General features: G+C 36.4%; 2 protein-coding genes across 3 annotated transcripts in view; both read left to right on the top strand.

Annotated features, from left to right (window-relative positions):
• The window catches only part of LOC120344096 (uncharacterized), a 30,557-nt gene extending 19,926 nt beyond the window's left edge, over nucleotides 1-10,631 (top strand). For both annotated transcript variants that reach the window (XM_039413187.2, XM_039413186.2), the window contains exons 6-7: nucleotides 6,574-6,788; nucleotides 7,384-10,631. In XM_039413187.2, coding sequence (XP_039269121.2) covers nucleotides 6,574-6,788; nucleotides 7,384-7,584 — 416 coding nt within the window. In that variant the 3' untranslated portion in view covers nucleotides 7,585-10,631. The remainder of the gene's footprint in view (nucleotides 1-6,573; nucleotides 6,789-7,383) is intronic.
• A 3,518-nt stretch (nucleotides 10,632-14,149) lies between these two features.
• LOC120344072 (uncharacterized) lies at nucleotides 14,150-25,660 on the top strand. Its single transcript, XM_078112689.1, has 2 exons — nucleotides 14,150-16,663; nucleotides 22,954-25,660. Exons 1-2 carry the CDS (start codon nucleotides 15,032-15,034, stop codon nucleotides 24,742-24,744), a joined length of 3,423 nt encoding a protein of 1,140 aa, XP_077968815.1. The 5' UTR covers nucleotides 14,150-15,031; the 3' UTR covers nucleotides 24,745-25,660.
• Nucleotides 25,661-27,274: the final 1,614 nt, after the last annotated feature.

Consider the following 27,274-nt stretch of genomic DNA (forward strand, 5'->3'; position numbering starts at 1 on the left):
CATAAGGTTTGGGGGTCAAAGGTCAAACGTCTATTTTGCTCTGATTCAACATATTTTTATCTGATTATTTTACTCGGATGTACTGAACAGTATCTAAAGTCCCAAAAACACTGTTAAAATTAATGACAAAGTATGGACATAATGTTTGGGGGTCAAAGATCAAACATTCATTTTGCTCTGATTCAACATATTTTTATCCAATTATTTTACTCGGATGTAATGAACAGTATTTAAAGTCCCCAGAACACTGTTAAAATTAATTCAAAGTATGAACATAATGTGTGGGGGTCAAAGGTCAAACGTCTATTTTGCTCTGATTCAACATATTTTTATCTGATTATTTTACTCGGATGTACTGAACAGTATCTAAAGTCCCAAAAACACTTTTAAAATTAATGACAAAGTATAGACATAATCTTTGGGGGTCGAAGGTCAAACGTTAATTTTGCTCTGATTCAATGTATTTTTATCCAATAATATTACTCGGACGTACTGAACAGTATTTAAAGTCCCAAAAACACTGTTAAAATTAATAACAAAGTATGAACATAATGTTTGGGGGTCAAAGGTCAAACATTCATTTTGCTCTGATTCAACGTATTTTTATCCAATAATATTACTCGGACGTACTGAACAGTATTTAAAGTCCCAAAAACACTGTTAAAATTATTGACAAAGTATGAAATGAACATATTGTTTGGCGGTCAAAGGTCAAACGTCCATTTAGCTCTGATTCCACATATTTTTATCCAATAATTTTACTCGGATGTACTGAACAGTATTTGAGGTCCCAAAAACACTGTTAAAATTAATGACAAAGTATAGAAATAATGTGTGGGGGTCAAAGGTCAAACGTTCATTTTGCTCTGATTCAACGTATTTTTTATCCAATTATTTTACTCGGATGTACTGAACAGTATTTAAAGTCCCAAAAACACTGTTAAAATTAATGACAAAGTATGAACATATTGTTTGGGGGTCAAAGGTCAAACGTTCATTTTGCTCTGATTCAACATATTTTTATCCAATAATTTTACTCGGATGTACTGAACAGTATTTGAGGTCCCAAAAACACTGTTAAAATTAATGACAAAGTATAGAAATAATGTGTGGGGGTCAAAGGTCAAACGTCCATTTTGCTCTGATTCAACATATTTTTATCTAATTATTTTACTCGGATGTACTGAACAGTATTCAAAGTCCAAAAACTGTTAAAATTAATGACAAAGTATGAACATATTGTTTGAGGGTCAAAGGTCAAACGTTCATTTTAACCTGTTTCATCGTATTTTTTATCCAATTATTTTACTCGGATGTACTGAACAGTATTTAAAGTCCCCAAAACACTGTTAAAATTATTGACAAAGTATGAACATATTGTTTGGGGGTCAAAGGTCAAACGTTCATTTTGCTCTGATTCAACATATTTTTATCCAACAATATTACTCGGATGTACTGAACAGTATTTGAGGTCCCAAAAACACTGTTAAAATTAATGACAAAGTATAGAAATAATGTGTGGGGGTCAAAGGTCAAACGTCCATTTTGCTCTGATTCAACATATTTTTATCTAACTATTTTACTCGGATGTACTGAACAGTATTCAAAGTCCCAAAAACACTTTTAAAATTAATGACAAAGTATAGACATAATATTTGGGGGTCGAAGGTCAAACGTTAATTTTGCTCTGATTCAATGTATTTTTTATCCAATTATTTTTTTCGGATGTACTGAACAGTATTTAAAGTCCCAAAAACACTGTTAGAAGTAATGACAAAGTATGGACATAAGGTTTGGGGATCAAAGGTCAAACGTCCATTTTGCTCTGATTAAACATATTTTTATCCAATAATTTTACTCGGATGTACTGAACAGTATTTAAAGTCCCCAAAACACTGTTAAAATTAATAACAAAGTATGAACATAATGTTTGGGGGTCAAAGGTCAAACATTCATTTTGCTCTGATTCAACGTATTTTTATCCAATAATATTACTCGGACGTACTGAACAGTATTTAAAGTCCCAAAAACACTGTTAAAATTATTGACAAAGTATGAAATGAACATATTGTTTGGCGGTCAAACGTCCATTTAGCTCTGATTCAACATATTTTTATCCAATAATTTTACTCGGATGTACTGAACAGTATTTAAAGTCTCCAAAACACTGTTAAAATTATTGACAAAGTATGAACATATTGTTTGGGGGTCAAAGGTCAAACGTTCATTTTGCTCTGATTCAACATATTTTTATCCAACAATATTACTCGGATGTACTGAACAGTATTTGAGGTCCCAAAAACACTGTTAAAATTAATGACAAAGTATAGAAATAATGTGTGGGGGTCAAAGGTCAAACGTCCATTTTGCTCTGATTCAACATATTTTTATCTAACTATTTTACTCGGATGTACTGAACAGTATTCAAAGTCCCAAAAACACTTTTAAAATTAATGACAAAGTATAGACATAATCTTTGGGGGTCGAAGGTCAAACGTTAATTTTGCTCTGATTCAATGTATTTTTTATCCAATTATTTTTTTCGGATGTACTGATCAGTATTTAAAGTCCCAAAAACACTGTTAGAAGTAATGACAAAGTATGGACATAAGGTTTGGGGATCAAAGGTCAAACGTCCATTTTGCTCTGATTAAACATATTTTTATCCAATAATTTTACTCGGATGTACTGAACAGTATTTAAAGTCCCCAAAACACTGTTAAAATTAATAACAAAGTATGGACATAATGTTTGGGGGTCAAAGGTCAAACATTCATTTTGCTCTGATTCAACGTATTTTTATCCAATAATATTACTCGGACGTACTGAACAGTATTTAAAGTCCCAAAAACACTGTTAAAATTATTGACAAAGTATGAAATGAACATATTGTTTGGCGGTCAAACGTCCATTTAGCTCTGATTCAACATATTTTTATCCAATAATTTTACTCGGATGTACTGAACAGTATTTGATGTCCCAAAAATACTGTTAAAATTAATAACAAAGTATGGACATATTGTTTGGGGGTCAAAGGTCAAACGTCCATTTTGCCCTGATTCAACATATTTTTATCCAATAATTTTACCCGGATGTACTGAACAGTATTTGAGGTCCCAAAATTACTGTTAAAATTAATAACAAAGTATGGACATATTGTTTGGGAGTCAAAGGTCAAACGTCCATTTTGCTCTGATTCAACATATTTTCATCTAATAATTTTACTCGGATGTACTGAACAGTATTTGAGGTCCCAAAAATACTGTTAAAATTAATAACAAAGTATGGACATATTGTTTGGGGGTCAAAGGTCAAACGTCCATTTTGCTCTGATTCAACATATTTTTATCCAATAATTTTACTCGGATGTACTGAACAGTATTTGAGGTCCCAAAATTACTGTTAAAATTAATAACAAAGTATGGACATATTGTTTGGGGGTCAATGTCAAACGTCCATTCTGCTCAAAGGCATAAGACGACGCAACGCTTCATGGACGCCATTTTGAGGCAATTTTACTCTGCCCTATATCAGGCGCAAAAATGTTTAGACCACGCCCATTAAAAAAAGATGTGATATCAAATAGCCGTATATGAATGAAGTCATAAAATAGCTTCGGGGGTCATATATCCGGGGAGGCCATTTAAATAGTGATTGGAACCATATGTTCATCCCTGACCTACTGTCTGTATGGCAGCCTAATAGCCCTGTATAAGGGATGTCATTTAAATGGGAATTGAAACCATATATCCATCCCGAACCTGCTGTCTATATGATACTACCTTAATAGTCCTGTGTGGAGGAGGACATTCAAATAGCATTTGGGGCCATATATCCATCTCTTTCCCTAACCTACTGTCTGTATGGCAGCTCAATAGCCCTAAATGGAGGAGGGCGTTTAAATGGGATTGACCGTAGGCTTGCACGTAATCGACCAAAATCGATTCTTTATTTACGACAAAATCACTGACGTAATGACCCCGTGATTGTGGTAGTTTTACTCGGATTGAGCTAATACTCGGCGAACAAAATGAAGCGGACGAATGGTTATACCAATTGATAACAACAAAGAGCGAACAAGCAGCATTGTGCTGAAATAAAGAGCTATTATTTGCAAAGACGAAAACAGCTAAAAGTGTAAATTATTTTGACTTTGACTGAATCCGCTCGTTTTTCATACGTCAACGTTCATGACGTCAACAAAGAGCATTGATAATTTATTGCGTATCCTGACACTTCATGTCTGATCACGAATCTAAGCGAGACGCGCGTTGGCTAATACGCTCCAATGAAAGGGCAGAATAACAATAATAATAAATCGGCCACTTTTGGAAAATTTAGTCTTGGCAACATTGTAATGAGAAAATCATGACTATTCATTGATAATCGTATTGCAATCAGTAGCGCAGCAGCTGGTTTCGGGTTCTGAAAACCGACTTTCAAAAAATTTTTTGTAGGTCGAAAATGTAGCTAATGACACTGCTATTCCCGCTAGTTTTGTTGAAATCGCTGAGTTGGGGAGGTTTTAAAAAATGGGAAATAAAAATTACTGTATAACGGCTCCAAAAAATGGACCGCGGTTATTCCACTCGGTAAAAAAGCCTTTCAAATAAAAAATTTCAGCGGATAATGTTTCTTTGTTTTATGAAATGTTCAATCCATGTGCGATGCCAGCATTTAAAATGTCTTGTCATATTCATTCTATTGAGTTCACCGGATTCCGCCTTTTTGTCGACTTAGCTGGAAAATGTAATCACTACTATAAATGACCACGGTAATCTGCGGACATAAAGTACTCATAAACTACCCAATTATTAATAGATAGGATTCGGATTTTTGCGACCTAGAAATTTGTCAACTTTGAGCTATTCTTTTCAGCACTGATTGCCACTTGAGATTATTTTTAAGATATTCCGTTGGAAAAATCTCAAGATATGCTTTAAAATCCAGAGTACAATTCGCAATTGCGCAAATTATTTAATCCATGACCCATCCATTTAATCCACATACTGGCATATTTAAAATATTATGCTTTATTAATTTGATTGTGTTTAATGTAACCTGCCTATACGTTTTCGAAAAATGTAAAAAGAATTACTACTCCAAAATGCCGCGTCCATGAAAATGTGCAGCAATGTGTCCGATTATATTATCTTGTTTCCATTCGTATTTTCCAATAAACGCTTTAGCGTCAAAGACAACCCAACATAATGTGAGTCTTAGGCAAACAAAATTTTGTGATTGACAACATCTAAAAAGCATTTTGTCGCGAGCATCCTAAAACGAAATTTATGGTGTTTCCCTTTGTTTTGTTTTTATTATTTTACAATGCCGCTTTTTGATCAAAATATTTGGGTGGTAGGTTCACTCCTTTATTATCTCCAGCATCTTGTAGCCGATGATGATAATATAATGACTCGTTTTTTACAACAATCTCACAATTTCTTTGGGAGAACCGGAAAGTAATTATTGACGTATTTGTGGAATTCGTGATTTAGAGGAAATAAATACCAGCGTGTGGGTGTTTACGGCTTAATTAAGTAGCACATCGCGCAGACGAAAACAATCTGCGATTTGAAGAAAATGCAATAACGCGCGTTATTAGCGATTTTTTTAGTCATTTAAAAAAGTCAAAATGGTAGGTGGGTCCCGACTTTCTTGTTATAAGTCGACGCAGTCGCGACTTACATTGAAGCAATTAAATTAATATAGCAAGCTATTTTGAATGCTTTCATCCATCATGGATGTATATTTTACGCAACAATTGTCTCGGCGATCGGCTCTCTTAACGAGTGGCTTAAACGAAATGGTCCCGACCTGTTTGTTATAAGTCGACGCAAACGCGAGTTCCGTTGAAGCAATTAAATTAATATAGCAAGATGTTTTAAATTCTCGCACCCATCATGGATTAACATTCCGCGCAACAAATGTCTCGGTGTTAGGCTCTTTTAACAAGTGACTTAACAATATGACTGTTCCAGAAGCCCCTCATTGCAAACTCGCGATTCCGACGCGATGATTTGAAGTAATGAATGGGCAGCACATGACGGGAGTAAACTTTTGTGAGACTTGACGTAATTCTGAATTTGCCGCCGACGTAACGAAAATCGAATTCAGTAACCGAATCCAGTCAAATAGCGATTGGGATTATATATCAATCCATATTCCTAACCTGCTGTCCACATGGCTGCCCAATAGCCATGTACGGAGAAGGTCATTCAAATGGTGATTGGAGTTATACATCCATCCCTATCGCAACCGTATTTGTTCTTACTGCCAGCGCACATATTTGATGCCGGCCTCTTTCCTGTGGTTGCCCGTAATTTGCCCAGAGAAACGTACACTTTATTTCTGAGTGAGTTCGCGTGATCTTTCTTAAAGCCAATAAGATGACGTATGATCAAACTACTGAAGAGCTCAAAATCATATTATTGTAAAAAACTACAAAAAACAATTATCTTTAATAAAATGAATAAAAGGTATCAATTAAAACTGTAGAAATAAATTTTCTCCCCATTAACTGTTTCATGAATATTTGACTTCTAACTCTTTTGAATGTCATTTTTATTTCAGAATGTGGCGTTGTCTATAATTCCAGTTGTATTCGAGCGATCGTTTATGATGTGAAGAACGTCACATTCAGCGTCGCTGAATCTATTTGCGAAAACAAACTGGCTAACATTTATGACGTCACACACTACAACCTGGTTCGAGATTATTTGCGTTCAATGATTCCCGATGGATTGTCAGGGTTTCATATTCATACGGGAATGACTTACAACCACTCGGTAGGTCAAGTCTGAATCATGTTGCTTATGCGGCCATACTTGAACTCAATATAAAATGTGGCCGATATTGTTTCCGCATTACCATGCGCTATTGCATTTTATCTTGAGGTCAAACCCATATAGCTTTAGCATACGCGAGAAGTTCAAATCGAGATATTCATAACACTGATTACTCCAGGCTGATATCAAATTTGACTTTCCTATCGTTTGCTAGCGTTTTCCAGTTTATATCAAAAAATTCAATCCCAAACTTTCATGTAATGTTTCCGGGTAATTCAACAATTTGACTCCAACACCAGTGGAACGCTTCAACTTTACAGCACTGATACTATATCAGAGAAGACTAATCCAGATTAATTTAATTTATCTGTCTACTATATTCAATTCTCACCCATCAACACTAATCACTGAAGTGTGACTGAGCAGAATAATCATGTGGTGGTGTCACGCTTCATTATTATTTTTTACAGGAGACCAGATAAGTTTGTTTTGCTCTGTCAGATCATATGACAAAGATTACTGGTTCAACCATACTCAACTATATTACCAAACTGCCATTTGTTATATTTCTCAAAACATATTCTATATTTCACAGAACGGTCAGCTGTATTCAACGACGGGCCAAGTTATGTCTCTTCCAACTGAGTTTTGGTCTCCCGATACTCCGTATTCCTATGCACCGTACACAGGTGTTGGTATTGTTGTCAATCGAAACCCGAAAGACGAAAGTCAAGGGATTTTTAATTATCTTTCCTGGGGCCTATATCACGGAGTCATCTGTGAAAATGAATCATAACTCTGTCAATTGAATGACCCATAAACAAAAACTGTAAATTTACCCCTGAGTTGGGAGTAATTGTAATCATGTAGCTTAAATAAAATTCTAAATTACCATCACCCCGGCTGCATCTTCGTACGCGATAAATGACTCGTAAATGGGATGTGGGGTACCTACCAATCAAGTGTATAACACTTATTTTATCGATACAGTAATTTTATTTGATGTGTTCTGATTTTTAAAAGGTCTTGATGATATAGTTTTTCTTAGAAGCCTGAGGTGTTTCAAATCCTCACTCTAAACAATGATCTGAACAGGTAGTCACTTTTACTTGAAAAACCATAAATATCCGTTTTGGCTCCGCTCAAACTGTGATACATAAATCCCAATGAGCCTAAGATAAATAAATCACAATTGGCTTATTGGAAGGTTATTTGGACGCATGATATTTGTAATAAGATTTGAAATTTAATTGAAAAGAGACGAACCGATGAATCGGTGACCATGTTCTCTTATTTACTCTACACAATCAATTCCAGAAGAATTTTTTTTGTTTTTGCTATTTCAACCCTTTTACTGACAAATCCCCTTCCAGAAGGTCTTCACTCGATTAAAAGCATTTTAAGTAAAAGCTGTGTAATTGTTGTTAGTTGTTCTTGAATAAAATAATTTTCACATAGTTTTCACATTTGTTTCGATCCAAGTCCAAGAGCTCATATTGTCGATGATATCTTTTTAATGATTTCATTGCCAATTCCATATATTTCGATGGATATATTTCTCCCAGATTGAATAAATCTAATAATTAGAATTTTTTTTTTACAAATATAAGGTTGATTTACCAAACTTTCGAGTCTGAGTTTTCACATTTTTTTTATATTTAAATTCGACATATTTTTCGATTTTCATTAAATTAAAGTTTCGTTGTGACCTGAAGGAAATATAAGAAATTCAAGAAGTTATCAGAATCAATTACTTCTCTTTACAATGAAAAAGTTATATTATTCACACCTTTGTTTACATTTTATTTTTCTTGTTTGTGCATTATAAGGATTGATGTTTTTTTATGATATTTGCTCTAGTATTTTATGTTTGAATTGTTGTGAATCACGCCATCAAATTTGATATTTTACAAAAAAATAAAATCCTTTTATTCAATAGGCAAAAAGTTGACAATAATTCGAAATTTCAGTGTCACTTGAAGAAAATAGAAGGAAATGTTAGAAATTTATCAAAATCAATTACAGCATTGTCTCCTCTTTAAAAAAAGCAAGTTTTATAATTTGTATGCAACTACCCCCCTCTCGGGCACACAAATCATGGCAAGAAATTTCATTTTTTTTTTTTGCTTTCCATTTTTGTTGTGTGGAAATAGGTGTGATATACAATTTTTGGTAATCCAGAAGTATGTGCACCAAGATGCCATAATTTTAGGTAAAAATACTACGGCAGTCACTCGGCTAGTCCATACAACTAGAATAAGGAAAATTGGAAAAAATTATGGCCTAACCTTAACCTGGTACACATACTACGTTCCGGTGTCCGCCATTTTGGTTCACATACTTCTGGAGCGCCCAATTTCTCACTAACTTTGCTTCGGTATTCTATTTTTAGATGTGTTTCAGAATCATTTTTCGGCAAAATATTTTGTCAGTAAAAGTTCAAATTATTTTCCACGAACTGAATTTAATAAATGAAAGTCATGAAAATAATTTGAACTTACAGTGCAGAAATATTATTTGCTACTTTTGTCTTGCAAAACGTAAAAAATTTAATCATAATTTATTTATTTAACACAATTTTGCTAATTTAACGGCGCACTTAGCAACTCGCCGCGGCGAACTTTTTGGGAACCGTTGGCCTAGGCCAGGGGTGAGCAACCCCTGGCACGCGTGCCAAACTTGGCACGCGAGCTCATTTATTCGGCACGCGAGCGAGGCCTCAGAAACGAGATCTTTCTCTTTCAGATAAAAAGTTTCGAGGCTCTGATTTATCTGATGAAGCTCGGTGATTGTTTATTCATTATCGTTTGTTAACAATCTGTTATTCATTAAAAATTTAACTCTGTTTTGTCTTTTCATGACATATGGCTACAAAGGAATATATTATGACGTAACAACTGTGTTAGGTCTTGACGAATTGTGACGAAACACAGCATTCATTGGGTGGTTCATTGTTACGTAATATATAAGCTGTGCCACCATTTTTCTTAATTCTGATTGATTTATGAAGTTGTACAGCTCATGTTGGTTAGAGTTACTTGCTAACTTACTGAAATAAATTGATTTCGAAAGAAATATAAGCAATTATAGAAGGGAATACAAGAGAGAAGTGCAGAAAACGAACTATCGCGTGATTGGGAAGCCATTCCCGAGAATTTTTCGTGTCTCAAAAACTTTGCAACTGCATGTTTTCATCTACATATGCTTGTGACTTTCTGTTCTCAGTTATGAACTTTATTAAGTCTCATAACAGGAGTAGCCTGAAAAATGAAACCAGTAGTTCGTGACTTTCTTTCAATGTAAATCTCTATCAACGGTAATGCAGTAGCAGAAGTCTCACTTATATAGAATAAGAAAAGTAATCAAATCTATATTTTCCCGAATAGTGAATCTGTCTGTAGCTTACATGTTTAGAAGGTTTATTATTGTGTATTTTTGCTTTGAAAGTAACAAAGCATTGTTTTTAAATTTAGCCGATTTAGGCACGCGAGCCGAAAAAGGTTGCCACCCCTGGGCTAGGGGTTAACACGCTGGACCTAACTACCGCGTTTCCCGGAATATAAGACATAGCCTGAAAATGATACCTATAAATTTAATATAACTTTTCCTTGAAATAACCTTGTCGATAGCAAGAAATCCTATTTTTGACCTAGTCCATGGCAAGAAATGTCTTCTACACGTTTTAAATACCGTAATTATTAATAATCTATGTTTGGAAGTTGTTTTAAATAAAAACGTGATATTTATGAGTAACTGTATGTCGGTTTTCATATTTTGTATATTTAAAAATCTTGTAATTCCTTACGTTGTAATTTTGTTTTTGATTAATGAAAATAAAAGACATACCCCCAAAATAAGCCCTAGTGTTATTGTCGCATTATAAAGAGTGGCAGTTAGCCATCAAGCATTATACTGAATTAAGCTATTTACGAGCAATCGTCTATTGAGTTTACTGCCAAATTCGATTTACAGCAGAACAGTAACAAACCCGTATGACGCACAACCGCAGATTAAAATGATCACAATTAAATTATAATTAAAGCAAGGCGATGAATATTTTTTATTTTTATTTACTAATATACTAATTATATATTTAGTAATTAGCCTACTAAATCAAGTTGTACAACGGCGATAACAAATTCGCAAGATCGCAAATAATTGATAACAAAACTAAATATAACCGGGCAAAACCGGCAATATATTCTCACATTATTATGTTCGCAGATTGCCGTGGCATTTAAAATAAGTAATGCTTTCATCTTGTCAACGCAACCGCGAGTGACCATGAACACAATTAAATTAAAATAAGAACACATTTTAAATTCCTGTCGGTAAGATTCAGCTTCTGTTAGGAGTAGTAGCTTTTCACATATCAGTGACAGCCCGTACAAGGCCTAGGTATCTTTTGTACAAAGCCGCGGCCAACGCTCCAAATAAGAATATCAGTAATTATCCTTAAGATTGGGAATGTAGATTGTGCTGGAAATTCAAATCATTTCGAACCCCAACTGGATACTTACTAATTTATTATGTCATAACGGGACGGCGGTGTTTACTCGAATCTACGCTTCAATATGGTGGTTTTGGCGGCTTTGTACGAAAAATCCAGATTTGATTGAAAGGAGAGAACAGGCGTCGTATAAAATTGCCACTTACAAACTTGATCACTTGTCGTGTATATGCCAGGCTTTGTACTTTGTCTAACACATTGATAGAACCATTGTGGAGTTCATGGCCCATCTCATTACCCAGGGTGAAATAAATTTGGTAAAACAAAAAATTTTCATGTACCTTCCAAAGATTATGGCTTCTTACATATTTTTAAATATCAGTGTCTGGTTGTCCGGAGTCTTGTTCGAAGCAAAAGTCTTGAACGCGTAAAAACGGCAAAAATGCATGGAATATCGATTCATTCGGGAAAAAAAAAACAAATTCAACTGTTCATCGAAACAAGCATTTATTCAAGTAAATTCAATCGCTTAACATGATTCACGCGATATATATAATGTACATGATAACACACAACAGAATTACTTGAATTTGTCAATCATGATTCTTAAGAAAAACTAGATAAACAATCATTTCTGTGGCTGCATCGGTAACTACTGCATAAGTTAACGATAGTACAAGCGTAATAAAAATTGGGAATAGTCGATACTAAATATTCCCAATTTTAAGTTGAATTTTGAATAAACTATTTCTGTGGTTGGATCATAAATAAGTCAACGGTAGTACAAGTGCCATAGATATAAAAACTGTGCTTGAAAATGCTATGTAAATTTACATAAGATTTTGAATATCTTTCTAGTTCAGCGCGCACTTGTTTTGTAAACTGACATATTTGAAGTTGGCCTAGACAAGTGACCGACAAACATTATGTACTGCTGGGCCATTTACACACATTTCCGGTATCGTGCGGGCCTCATTCATTTCCCACATATTGTATACACCATTGATTCTCAAATTAAAAATAGAAAATACTTGTTAGATTTCATCTTTCCCGCCTTATTTTGGATATTTATTCCACATATTTTCAACGTCTTTTTTGACCAAAAGATACTTTTATCTTACTATCTGATATTTGAAGCATATTGTTAGCTAGCAATTTTTGAAGTGGGGCGCAATACTTGACAAATTCCAAAAGTTTGAGAACCACTGGTATAACGCAATCGCAACATTAAACGTCAAAATACGATGCAACCAAAACTCCTATTGTGGACTTAACACATCGGTTTGAATGATTGTACCCATTTTGCACAAAAGTTATGTTCTCAATAGAATATGTTCCAAATCATCAGGGTTCTGTTTTTCTTGTGAGTCACGCAGTATAAATGAAAACAACGAATGAACACCTAAGTGGTTAATACAATCACATATACTTACAATAGCACACATACAGTATATAGTGAAGATAAAATATATACATAACGAATATTGACAACGAAATAAACACAAAAGATAGGGTGTTTTAATCGCCGGAGATGGCTGAATATGTAGTTCACGTCTATTGAGCAATGGGAGTGTTGCCACAGGGGGGCGGGCAACAAATGGGTCGCAAATAATACAGCAATTTGACACAAATATTCATTTTACTTTTTTTTTTTACTTTTGCTTAGAATGACACAGTTATTTAAACCAGTGCGAAACAGAAATCTGTATCGATTTTGGGAGAATACATGAAACCAGAGAAACGGCGCGCTTGCATTACAATGCCGATTTAACAGGGTTACTGAAAATGTTAATATATTGGAAGGGATGCGAGTTTAAAAGAATATTTTTCTATGCGATTCCGCATTGCCTCCGTAACGAAACGTGTTGTCATTTTCTCTTTGATTTCTCAAGCTTTGGTAATAATATGAACTTGTTTGCCAGCCCCAGTGATACCATATAATAAATGGCGTCTGTTTCAATGTCAAGCAATTACAAAATAAAAGCAAACTATACAAATCATATTGGGCCATGCAATCTGCTATTTTCATATAAGTCGATAGCTATAAGCGCAGTTTTCTTGCTTTGTGGGAAATAAAAGTCATATTAAAATGATTGTTCTTAGTCATTTAATTTTGCGGCCATAAAAGCATCACACATCGTTCAGTATGTGAATATATCCTTGGATCGTGAGATTTTAAAATTCTTTTTTAATTTAGAGTCGCCTGAAAATTTGGAAACGCTGACATAGAGTACACATGATAGATTTACCATATTTATCCCCAGTGAAAAAGGGCTTAATCAAGGCTAAGCCGATAAGAAGGGGTAATCATATGGAGAAGTTACCAGGCAATGTCGGGTATTAGATTAGTGAGACAGATCGAGGAAATGTCAGTATCTACTAGTAAATAGCGACGAGATATTCTGAAATACAAAAGAGTTATTCACAATGAGGACAGGAGTTGAACAATACACGCTGATAATAGGAGCAAGGGCGCCGATTGCTTATCTGTGTTACGATTGTTCGAGGCGTTAGGTTTAAGATACTTTCAATAATTACTAGCGCGAGAAACTGTGGGAATGACCGCGACGAAGTAAATAGTATATCCCGTCTAATTATCTTAGCTTAACGAATTTCATCTGAAATTTTAATAAATGCACGTTAGTTGTAAATGGCCATTCAGTGTTTTTCTACCTACGCTTGTGAATATAGCAGAACTAAGTTAGCAAAATAGTATAATTTGTCGATGTATCGAGTTTCTATGCAGAAAAATTTCATTAGACCATGCATTTTATGGTATAAACCGTTATTATTTATCGATTTTATTCGATAAGTATGTTGATAGGTATTTGTCTGTCTGTCTGTCTGTCTGTCTGTTAGATGCACGCGATATCTCACGAACGCAAGATTGAATCTGCAGATTTTGCATGTGATTTTGGATGAATTATGTTGTATAATTAGCGAGTTATTAATTAATTAGTGATGGGACACAAAGTGTCACTATGGAGTAAGAGCGCTGTTTTGGGGATCCCCTAACTTTCGATCTATAAGTCTTCGGTCTCTGACCGATATTCTCGTTTATAATTTAGACAATTCAGGAGTTTGTTTGCACTTTCGCCGAATTGTTTAGAGCTAGTATATCATGGTATCGTATTTTTTGATTAGATTTAACGTCTTGATAATATTTCTCATTATATATGTATATATAAATATACGCTAGTGTCTTTACCATATCATATCCCGGTGAAGTTTTTGCATAAAAATTCGAAAGCCGGCAAATTACATCGTTTCGCTAACATCGGTTGTTCTTTATTTATTCTCACCAGCCACTTATTTATCAACTAAGAAGCTAATCATGAGCGAAAGTGGAGTAACTAGACAATCATTCGCGAATGAAATAGTGAAAATAACGAATCTCTGAAAAATAAATGTTTTTTTTGAGGGTATTCCGAGCAACATCCTAAGTTATCAAAGCTTAAATTTTTTAGGTATATAATGACAGTCCAGTACATATTGCAGTAAAGATAAACTAACAAACAATAATCATAAAATGTGATCGGAAGGGGCGGGCAAGACATCAAGGTCAACCCCCTTCTTGTCAACTGAATCTTCGCGGTCTCTCCTTACTATACTGTAACTCGCTTATATATACGAGAGCGCAGCGGATGTGCGTTTTTGTATACCCACACAGTTCTTAGCTTTTATAAACCATGTCATATACGAGTCCTTTTTGCTATTTGTGTATTATATCTTATTTACAGATTGTTATGATAAAATGAACATAAACAGCAATTAGATGAGGTAATCTGATAATATGTCAATTAAACACGGATATAATAAGGGAAGTGAGATGGCGATGCACGGCCACTGCCATGGGGTCAAAGTTGAAACAGAAAGCGACGATTCCGTCGTGTCGCCTTCACTTCCCAGCCATAAAAGGGTCAAGGTTGAAAAAGTAAGCGACGATTCTGATGTGACGACCTCGCTTCCCAGTTATTCTACAGTTAGAGTCGAAAGCGGCAGTTTAATTGCGGCGAATTCACTTTACAGTCAGACAGGGGTCAAAGTTGAAACAGAAAGCGACGATTCCGATATGTCGACTTTACTTCCCAGTCATAAAAGAGTCAAAGTTGAAAGGGTAAGCGACGATTCTGATGTGACGACTTCATTTCCCAGTTATTCTACAGTCAGCGTCCAAAGCGTTTATTCAATTGCAACGAACTCATTTAACATTCAATCAAGGGACGGAGTCGAAAGGGAAAGCAACGATTCCGAGTTGTCGACTTCACTTCCCAATCATAAAAGGGTCAGAGTTGAAAGTGTAAGCGACGATTCTGATGTGACGAATTCCATTCCCAGGTATTCTACAGTCAGAGTACAAAGCGTTTATTCAATTGCGGCGAATACACCTTACAGTCAATCAGGAGTCAAAGTCGAAACAGAAAACGACGATTCCGGTTTGTCGACTTCACTTTACAGCCATTCTAGGGTCAAAGTGGAAAGGGAAAGCGACGATTCACTTGGGATGACTACCCTTGCCAACCATACAAGTGTTGAAAGCAACAATTCCAACGGGACGACTACACCTTACAGTCCTTCTAGGGTCAAAGTTGAACGGGAAAGCGACGATTCCGATGGGATGACTTCCTTTCCCAGCCATGAAAGAGTCGAAAGTAACGATTCCAATGAGATAACTTCGCTTTACGGCCATGAAAGAGAGAGTGACGAATCAGATGTGATGACTTCAATTCGCAATCGTAAAAGAGTCAGAATTGAAAGCGATGATTCCGACTCGACGACTTCCCTTCCTAGTCGTTCTAGGGTCAAAGTTGAAAGAGAAAGCGACGAATCAAATACGACAAATCATGTATTGTACAAATGCGAAACTTGCGGAATTGAATTTACGACCAATACTTTGTTGGCTGATCACGAGCTGACTCATTCCCAAAAGCCAACCGAGTTCAGTGTAAAAAATGCTAAGACTAAGACGTCACAAAAACAAGACAATAAAGGCGGGGGCGTGTGCAAAATATGTGGAAAGCAGCTTAAGAGTGCATGTTCACTAAAAAAACATATAATGTCACACACGGGGGAAAAACCGTATTCTTGCTCTACGTGTGGAAAACGATTTCTTACAAAAGATTATGTGAATATACACCAAGTTATACACACCGGAAAACGACCACATTCATGTGATGTTTGCAACAAAACCTTTACCCAAAAAAGTTCTTTAAAAACACATATGAAGATCCACATTCCACATTCAGAATCAAATTACGAATGTGGAATTTGTGGAAAGAAGTTTCGACACAAAACTAGTTTGAAAACCCATTACCTGTCTCACACAGAGGAAAGGCCGTATCCATGTACATTTTGTGAAAAACGTTTCAAGTCAAGTCAAAAACTGAACCAGCACAAGCTTGTCCACACCCCATACTTCGGGACCTGATTCTTCTGATACGCAGATAAACTGGGAAATCCTATCGAAACTAGAACTATTGTATGAAAAAAATAAGGCGGTACTCCCATGATTTTCCTTATTTTAGTTCTATTACGAGTTCGGGCACTGTATGTGTTAGCCAAGTGAATATACCCCCTGCCCATAGATTTTAGTCCCGTGGTGTAAAATATTCGAACAAAATTAGTTTTCTCCATATTGGTGCACACACTGCTGGAGCGCTGATACTTCTACTTGATGCGATCATTATTATTTGTCTCCATCATTTTTAAAAAATTCGCTTTTCTCTTCGAATACAGGGCCAATTGCTTTGAAATTTTCAGTGGTTGAAGATAAAATTTTTCCCCAGGAGGCTATTACTTTTATTCATTTTAAATATTCCTGTTAGTTCTGTGAGGTTTGTTTTTGTTTGCTATGACGTCATTAAACGTTCTGCGGATATCGGACGCCATTTTGTGTCCTACTGTACTGCTTCGCTTGGTGTGAATAGATTTGTAGACTGTGATCTGACGGTACGGTAAACCGTACTGTACTGCGAACAGACGTGTCCATATATTTGGGCGTAGCTCTCTTGTCTTATATTGTGTGAGCTCGATTTTTTGAATACTCGGGATTCCAATTCATGTAAATCAAATGTTATTTGACATAGAGTAGACCTATGAATCAATTGACCTAACTGTTGTTCTTGTTGGGGTATTACTGTTGCTGCCAAAGAAATACGTTTCTTACTAATAATATTCAAATTTCGAGGTAGAGAAGGCTTTTTCTTTTATTTTGAAACTCCCTCTGATTCACCCAAAATTTCATGTTTTTATTTTTTTTTGAAATATGGGAATAATTTATGCTTTTGATTTTCAAATTTATTTCGGAAAAAAAGTCGACGAGACCGTTTAATATTGAGGAGAATTACGGCTTTTTGTCCGATTACAAGTCAATGTCGTGTATAGGATTAGTTCAGGGGTGTGCAACCTTTAATAAAGGAGTACCAGATAAAAATAACTGGGTGGAACCGAGGGCTTTCTAGTGGTTACAGAAACAAAATTTTTGGGCATTAATCTTATGACACGCGTTGCTCGCTTCGCACAAGATAGCTGTTAGGGCATTGTAACATCATAGGCATAGATGATAAATTGGACTCCGGTATAGGTTTTGCAACGCAAGTTGTCGCAAAGGGGTCGTACACTCGCACATAACAGATTGAACTCAAATAAAAATTCGTTTTGCGTGCCGTACATCATTCAAGATTGGCACTTCTACACAGGACGCACAATTTTTTCTTGCGGGAAGGTTGCACGCCCCTGGATTAGTCAATCATTTGATTCAAGTGCATGGATTTGCCGGTGGGATGAGCCGTAAAAGCTTTGATAGTCCAATTCGTGGACAAATTGTAGGTTCGCCTGTAAAATTTGTTCGGGAAGGAGTCTCAATAGTCTCGAGATACATAAACTAAGAATCTCGGAACAAAAAAATCATATTAGGATCAAAGTCTCTCCCTCTGACACAAAACCCCATGGTTGCTGGGCGAACGTTGGTAGTTGTACATTCCTTGGTTGTCAGACGATGCTTTTTTGACGCCGATCGCCATTCCTGTGAAAGAAGCCGTAGACCAGTGTTTCCCAACCTTTTTTGGTCGCGGACTATTTTCCCAACGGCGAAAACCTTTGCGGACTCAATGTCCGTTTATTGCAACCGTACTCTGTGTGAAAAAGCAATAAATCCAAATACAACAGAAGTTTAACGAATTTCAAAATCGGAAATTTGCCGCAATTACGCGTTCGTTAATTAAGAGAGCCTTTTCTGTAGCACAAGATTCAATCCATGACAACAATGAGAATTTAAAATGTTATTCTATCTTAACTTAATTGTGTTCATAGTAACTCGCGGTTGCGTCGACTTACGACAAGATGAACGCAGTACTTCTTTAAAATACCACGGCAATCTGCGAACATACAAATGTAGGAATTAATTGCCTGATTACATTTAGTTTTGATACATATTTTTTGCAATCTTGCGAATTTGTTATGGCCGTTAGAAAAATCCTACTATCTGCTATAACTTTCCAAGTACAACTTGATTTAGTATATATTAAGATTATATTTAATAATACTGAAGCAAGCCGATGGACATGTATTTTTGATTTGCTCCTATACTACAGTAAGTCCCCCGACTTACGACGTTGTTTCGTTCTTGAGACGCGGTGTAACCCGAATTTCAGTGTAAGTAGGAACATTATACATAAATTACTTTATACATATTGTGCTGTATTGTAAAGTATGGTACTGTAATAAAATGCTCAAATAATGCAAAAAAGTACTTTGTTAGAGAAACAGAAAACAATTCCATATCGATAATCGTAATAGTTCGCAATTGTCCACGATGTATTTACGATGTAAATGACGAAAACCAATGAGCCCAAAGCACTGCTTGATCACACTGAGCCAGTTTAAGGGCTTCGATATTACAGTACAGTATTATCTTTTATATTTTCATGAAGTGCGTTCGTAACCTCGGAACAGCGTAAGTCGGGGTCGTCGTAACCCGAGGACTTACTTTATTTAATTGAGATCATTTTAATCTGCGGTTGGGTTGACATAATAAAAGCAATACTACTTGGAAAATATCATGACAATCCGTGGACACAAAAATGCGTGGTAAAGTGTCTGATTACATTTCGTTTTGATTCGTATTTTTGTGAATTCGACAAATCTGATCCGGTCGTACAACACTTACGGCGCTCCAGTCCCGTACGCACCAATGTGGAGGCAGTAAAGCATAGAATCCTAAGTGGAAAATCCCTGGTACGTATACCACGGTAGCACCCGAAATTATGCAATTTGCAATGTCTAAAAAAGCGTTTTTAATCGGTCGCAACACTTACCATAAAAAAAATGTCACCATTGACACTTACCATAAAAAAAAAATATTCCCCGTTGGTCGTACTCGCAAGAAACACCCCTTAGGTATGTATTGACGCGTGTGCCGACTCGTGTTTTCGTCGGAAATCCGCAAGTGAGTTGTTAAATCCAATTGTTTGATGAAGCGCCGCTAAGGTGAACCGTCGCGTCACCTGTTACCAAATTTTCGAATAGTAAATTTCTATTCTAATAGTTGAATATATGCCCAGTCCTACTCAGTAACCAGTAATTATTGACTGGATTAGTGTTATGAGAATGCACTTGCTTTTTATGTTTTATGTGAATTCTAACGTAAATCGTAACTTGTCTGATAGTTAAGTATCGCAAAAACGATTGCGGAACGGAGTGAATTTCTGGCTCGTTGCGGACTCGTTTAAACGCTCCGCAGACTCATGTGAGACCGCGGACTCGGGTTAGGAAACACTGCCGTAGAGTACAGGGCTGCCGTAGACGAAGGATATGCCGGGTATATTTAGGGTATGGCGCAGTAGTTCCATTTGACAGTATGGTTTGCTGCGTCTGGTGGAAACAAAAAGGCTTGATTAGAACATTGATGAGCATAGGGTCGAGTGCAGGATCAATATGGACGTATATTTATTCGCGTTTATTTATATGATAGATAGATGAACAGTTAGGGCGAGCTGTTGGTGTATCAGTCGGCAACTTAATTAGAGTGATTGGGCAAAAGTTATCAATGGTTTACAAAAAGAAAACTTCGAATACCGATGGAACGAAAACAAACAATAATTAATATATTTAAGTTAAGAATAGATTTATAATAGATATTGACTAACTTTTGTCTCAAGTCAGATATAAAACTTGAGGATAGATTAATTGACTCGCCTCACTTCTGATTACTCTGTGTGGTTTCGCAGGTTTAAATTCCATGCGGGGATGATTATGTGCGAGAAGAATGCTGGACTCCTCGTCGCTGTAGAGTGGTTCACGTAACTGTTGGTCGGTTATGGCTTCTCCCACCCTCAAGTCCATACTTCCGAAAACAAATAACTGGCTAACTGATCCCACTCCCGACATGGAATGGTAAGAAAGACCGTGATTTGCCATATGATTAAGCCGTCTTATCGGTTCCCTCAACCGGGATAATTATGTAAATTCTATCCTAATCGTGAAATAGGATTCATTATATTTTTTAGATCAGGATACATGTAAAACTTTATGCAAATGGTTGGAGTAAGCATATAAAATAAGATTTATAGTATGTTTTGGGTTAGATTGAATATTCCAGACATATGAAATAATGAAATGGGGAATTTACAAATATTCTGGGTTGGGATCATAGACGTAACCAACATTTTTTTGAAGAGCAATTTTGCGGTATTTGCAGCGAGACAGAAATTCTCGCGCACTTTCCAACACCATTTTATTCTTGAACGATTCACTGGTGACTGACTTTTCCTGGCCTCCTATCAATAATCCTTTCACCAAATGAACCAACTGAGATAGATAAAATGGCGATTGTATCACTTGGATAATTCGACAGCAAAGTAAGTCTATGGAGATATTCTTCAAGATATTGTTAGATACCAGTTGCTGCTTTCATTTGGCCATGTTCGGAGCAAAAGGCACCAGTAAACGTTGTATTAGGTTATTATAGAAAAGAAAATGTAGCATAATATCTTACGCCTTTTCCCGAATATGGCGAACTATGGCCTCTCGTCTGATTACCAATCCATGTCCGGTATGAAATTAGTCAGTTGGTCATGCAAAGTGAGGAAATAACAATATCTACTAAGTAAATAGCGACAAGATATGCTGAAATACAAAAGAATTATTCAAAATTAGGACAGAGATTGAACAATACACGTTGATAATAGGGGCAATGGCGTCGATTGTTACTAATGTCCGAAGCGTAAGGTTAAGATAATCTTTTAATAATTACTAGCGAAAGAAACTGTAAGAATGCCTGCGGGGCTAATTGAGATAGTATATCCCGGCTAATTATCGTTTCTTATCGGATTTCGACTGAAGTTACTATAAATGTATGTCAGTTGTAGATAGCTGTACGGCCATTCAGTGTATTTCTACCTAGATTATTTTATTTTCAGGCTACGCTTATGAATATAGCACAATCTGAATTAGCAAAATAGTATAATTTGTCGATTATCAAATTTGTATGCAGACAAAGTTTATTAGAGCATGATATGAATCGTTGTTTACATTATAGATAATTCACGAGTTTGTATGCATCTTCGCAAAAATTGTTTAGAGCTTTAATATAAGGCTATCGTCTTTTTAGATTAGATATAACACCTTGATAATTATTCTTACTATATATATATATATATATACATAAGTTTCAGGTTCAGATATGTATTTCAGATATGTAGGGTTAGGGTTCGCGTGAGATGCACGCGATATCTCACGAACCGAGATTGAATCTGCAGATTTTGCATGTGCAATCATCAAATGGAACCAGAAGCCTATTGATTTTGGATGAATTATGTTGTATAATTAGCGAGTTATTAATTAATTAGTGATGGAACACAAGGTGTCACTATGGAGTAAGAGCGCTGTTTTGGGATCCCCTAACTTTCAATCGATAAGTCTTCGGTCTCTCACCGATATTCTCGTTTATAATTAAGATAATTCAGAAGTTTGTTTGCACTTTCGCCGAATTGTTTAGAGCTAGTATATCATGGTATCGTATTTTCTGATCAGATTTAACATCTTGATAATATTTCTCATTATATATGTATATATAAATATACGCTAGTGTCTTTACCATATCATATCCCGGTGAAGTTTTTGCGTTTTGCATAAAAATTCGAAAACCGGCAAATTACATCGTTTCGCTAACATCGGTTGTTCTTTATTTATTCCCACCAGCCACCTATTTATCAACTAAGAAGCTAATCATGAGCGAAAGTGGAGTAACTAGACAATCAGTCGCGAATGAAATAGTGTAAATAACGAATCTCTGAAAAATAAATGTTTTTTTTTGAGGGTATTCCGAGCAACATCCTGAGTTATCAAGGCTTAAATTTTTTAGGTATATAATGACAGTCCAGTACATATTGCAGTAAAGATAAACAAACAAACAATAATCATAAAATGTGATCGGAAGGGGCGGGCAAGACATCAAGGTCAACCCCCTTCTTGTCAACTGACTCTTCGCGGTCTCTCCTTACTATACTGTAACTCGCTTATATATACGAGAGCGCAGTGGATGTGTGTTTTTGTATACCCACACAGTTCTTAGCTTTCATAAACCATGTCATATACGAGTCCTTTTTGCTATTTGTGTATTATATCTTATTTGCAGATTGTTATGATAAAATGAACATAAACAGCAATTAGATGAGGTAATCTGATAATATGTCAATTGAACACGGATATAATTAGGGAAGTGAGATGGCGATGCACGGCCACTGCCATGGGGTCAAAGTTGAAACAGAAAGCGACGATTCCGTCGTGTCGCCTTCACTTCCCAGCCATAAAAGGGTCAAAGTTGAAAAAGTAAGCGACGATTCTGATGTGACGACCTCGCTTCCCAGTTATTCTACAGTTAGAGTCGAAAGCGGCAGTTTAATTGCGGCGAATTCACTTTACAGTCAGACGGGGGTCAAAGTTGAAACAGAAAGCGACGATTCCGATATGTCGACTTTACTTCCCAGTCATAAAAGAGTCAAAGTTGAAAGGGTAAGCGACGATTCTGATGTGACGACTTCATTTCCCAGTTATTCTACAGTCAGCGTCCAAAACGTTTATTCAATTGCAACGAACTCATTTAACATTCAATCAAGGGACGGAGTCGAAAGGGAAAGCAACGATTCCGAGTTGTCGACTTCACTTCCCAATCATAAAAGGGTCAGAGTTGAAAGGGTAAGCGACGATTCTGATGTGACGACTTCATTTCCCAGTTATTCTACAGTCAGCGTCCAAAACGTTTATTCAATTGCAACGAACTCATTTAACATTCAATCAAGGGACGGAGTCGAAAGGGAAAGCAACGATTCCGAGTTGTCGACTTCACTTCCCAATCATAAAAGGGTCAGAGTTGAAAGGGTAAGCGACGATTCTGATGTGACGAATTCATTTCCCAGGTATTCTACAGTCAGAATACAAAGCGTTTATTCAATTGCGGCGAATACACCTTACAGTCAATCGGGGGTCAAAGTCGAAAGGGAAAGCGACGATTCCGATTTGTCGACTTCACTTTACAGCCATTCTAGGGTCAAAGTTGAAAGAGAAAGCGACGATTCACATGTGATGACTGCCCTTGCCAACCATACAAGTGTTGAAAGCAACAATTCCAATAGGACGACTACACCTTACAGTCCTTCTAGGGTCAAAGTTGAACGGGAAAGCGACGATTCCAATGGGACGACTTCCTTACCCAGCCATGAAAGAGTCGAAAGTAACGATTCCAATGAGATGACCTCGCTTTACGGCCATGAAAGAGAGAGTGACGAATCAGATGTGATGACTTCAATTCGCAATCGTAAAAGAGTCAGAATTGAAAGCGATGATTCCGACTCGACGACTTCCCTTCCTAGTCGTTCTAGGGTCAAAGTTGAAAGAGAAAGCGACGAATCAAATACGACGAATCATGTATTGTACAAATGCGAAACTTGCGGAATTGAATTTACGACCAATACTTTGTTGGCTGATCACAAGCTGACTCATTCCCAAAAGCCAACCGAGTTCAGTGTAAAAAATGCGAAGACTAAGACGTCACAAAAACAAGACAATAAAGGCGGGGGCGTGTGCAAAATATGTGGAAAGCAGCTTAAGAGTGCATGTTCACTAAAAAAACATATAATGTCACACACGGGGGAAAAACCGTATTCTTGCTCTACGTGTGAAAAACGATTTCTTACAAAAGATTACGTGAATATACACCAAGTTATACACACCGGAAAACGACCACATTCATGTGATGTTTGCAACAAAACCTTTACCCAAAAAAGTTCTTTAAAAACACATATGAAGATCCACATTCCACATTCAGAATCAAATTACGAATGTGGAATTTGTGGAAGGAAGTTCCGACACAAAACTAGTTTGAAAACCCATTACCTGTCTCACACAGAGGAAAGGCCGTATCCATGTACATATTGTGAAAAACGTTTCAAGTCAAGTCATAAACTGAACCAGCACAAGCTTGTCCACACCCCATACTTCGGGACCTGATTCTTTTGATATGCAGATAAACTGGGAAATCTTATCGAAACTAGAACTATTGTATGAAAAAAATAAGGCGGTACTCCCATGATTTTCCTTATTTTAGTTCTATTACGAGTTCGGGCACTGTATGTGTTAGCCAAGTGAATATACCCCCTGCCCATAGATTTTAGTCCCGTGGTGTAAAATATTCGAACAAAATTAGTTTTTTCCATATTGGTGCACACACTGCTGGAGCGCTGATACTTCTACTTGATGCGACTTCCCTACTAATGAAATTGCATTGTTATCTCTTTTTTTGGACACGTAGTGGACATAACGATCGTTTCAAAATTTTGTTGTTATTGTTATTTTCTTTATTATTTGTCTCCATCAGTTTTAAAAAATTCGCTTTTCTCTTCGAATACTGGACCAATTGCTTTGAAATTTTCAGTGGTTGAAGATAAAATTTTACCCCAGAAGGCTATTACTTTTATTCATTTTAAATATTCCTGTTAGCTCTGTGAGGTTTGTTTTTGTTTGCTATGACGTCATTAAACGTTCTGCGCATATCGGACGCCATTTTGTGTCCTACTGTACTGCTTCGCTTGGTGTGAATATATTTGTAGACTGTGATCTGACGGTACGGTAAACCGTACTGTACTGCGAACAGACGTGTCCATATATTTGGGCGTAGCTCTCTTGTCTTATATTGTGTGAGCTCGATTTTTTGAATACTCGGGATTCCATTTCATGTAAATCAAATGTTATTTGACATAAAGTAGACCTATGAATCAATTGGCCTAACTGTTGTTCTTGTTGGGGTATTACTGTTGCTGTTAAAGAAATACGTTTCTTACTAATAATATTCAAATTTCGAGGTAGAGAAGGCTTTTTCTTTTATTTTGAAACTCCCTCTGATTCACCCAAAATTTCATGTTTTTATTTTTTTTTGAAATATGGGAATAATTTATGCTTTTGATTTTCAAATTTATTTCGGAAAAAAAAAGTCGACGAGACCGTTTAATATTGAGGAGAATTACGGCTTTTTGTCCGATTACAAGTCCATGTCGTGTATAGAATTAGATCAGGGGTGTGCAACCTTTAATACAGGAGTACCAGATAAAAATAACTGGGTGGAACCGAGGGCTTTCTAGTGGTTACAGGAACAAAATTTTTGGGCATTAATCTTATGACACGCGTTGCTCGCTTCGCACAAGATAGCTGTTAGGGCATTGTAACATCATAGGCATAGATAATAAATGGGACTCCGGTATAGGTTTTGCAACGCAAGTTGTCGTAAAGGGGTCGTACACTCGCACATAACAGATTGAACTCAAATAAAAACTCGTTTTGCGTGCCGTACATCATTCAAGATTGGCACTTCTACACAGGACGCACCTTTTTTTCTTGCGGGAAGGTTGCACACCCCTGGATTAGTCAATCATTTGATTCAAGTGCATGGATTTGCCGGTGGGATGAGCCGTAAAAGCTTTGATAGTCCAATTCGTGGACAAATTGTAGGTTCGCCTGTAAAATTCGTTCGGAAAGGAGTCTCAATAGTCTCGAGATACATAGACTAAGAATCTCGGAACAAAAAAATCATGTTAGGATAAAAGTCTCTCCTTCTGACACAAAACCCCATGGTTGCTGGACAAACGTGGGTAGTTGTACATTCCTTGGTTGCCAGTCGATGAATTTCTGACGCCGATCCCCATCCCAGAGTGAGATACCAAAAAGGAAGGATATCTCGGGTAATATTTAGTGTATGGAGCAGTGGTTCCACTTGACAGTATGGTTTGCTTCGTCTGGTGAAAACAAAAATGCTTAGTTAGAACATTTACGTAAATAGAGCCGAGTGTATGTCAAGGCGGTAATAGTCAATAATGGGCGTCTATTCGAGACCGTTATAAGATAGATGAGCCGTTGGTGTCTTAGTCGGTAACTTAATTAGAGTGTTTGGGCAAAAGTTATCAATGGTTAATAATAAGAAAACTTCGAATACCGATGGAACGAAAACAAACAATAATTAATATATTTAAGTTAAGAATAGATTTATAATAGATATTGACTAACTTTTGGCTCAAGTCAGATATAAAACTTGAGGATAGATTAATTGACTCGCTTCACTTCTGATTACTCTGCGTTGTTTCGTAGGTTCAAATCCCATGCGGGGATGGTTATGTGCGAGAGGAATGCTGGACTCCTCGTCGCTGTAGGGTGGTTCACGTAACTGCTGGTCGGTTATGGCTTCTCCCACCCTCAAGTCCACGCGTCCTAAAACAAATAACTGGCTAACTGATCCCACTCCCGACATGGAATGGTAAGAAACAGCGTGATTCGCCATATAGTTAAGCCGTCTCATCGGTTCCCTCACCCGGGATAATTATGTAAATCCTATCCTAATCGTGAAGTAGGATTCAATATATTTTTTGAATCAGGATACATGTAAAACTTAATGCAAATGGTTGTAGTAAGCATATAAAAAAAGGTTTAAAGTATGTTTTGGGTTAGATTGAATATGCCAGACATATGAAGTGGGGGATTTATAACTATTCTG

Source organism: Styela clava, chromosome 5 (genome assembly GCF_964204865.1).
Source record: "Styela clava chromosome 5, kaStyClav1.hap1.2, whole genome shotgun sequence".
Lineage (NCBI taxonomy): Eukaryota > Metazoa > Chordata > Ascidiacea > Stolidobranchia > Styelidae > Styela > Styela clava.

Bases quoted from the DNA above. Each gene is read 5' to 3' on its own strand.
- LOC120344072 (XM_078112689.1), top strand. From the start codon at position 15,032: ATGTCAATTAAACACGGATATAATAAGGGAAGTGAGATGGCGATGCAC. The intron at 16,664-22,953 runs TGATTCTTCTGA...GGATATAATTAG, and splicing joins ACACCCCATACTTCGGGACC to GGAAGTGAGATGGCGATGCA.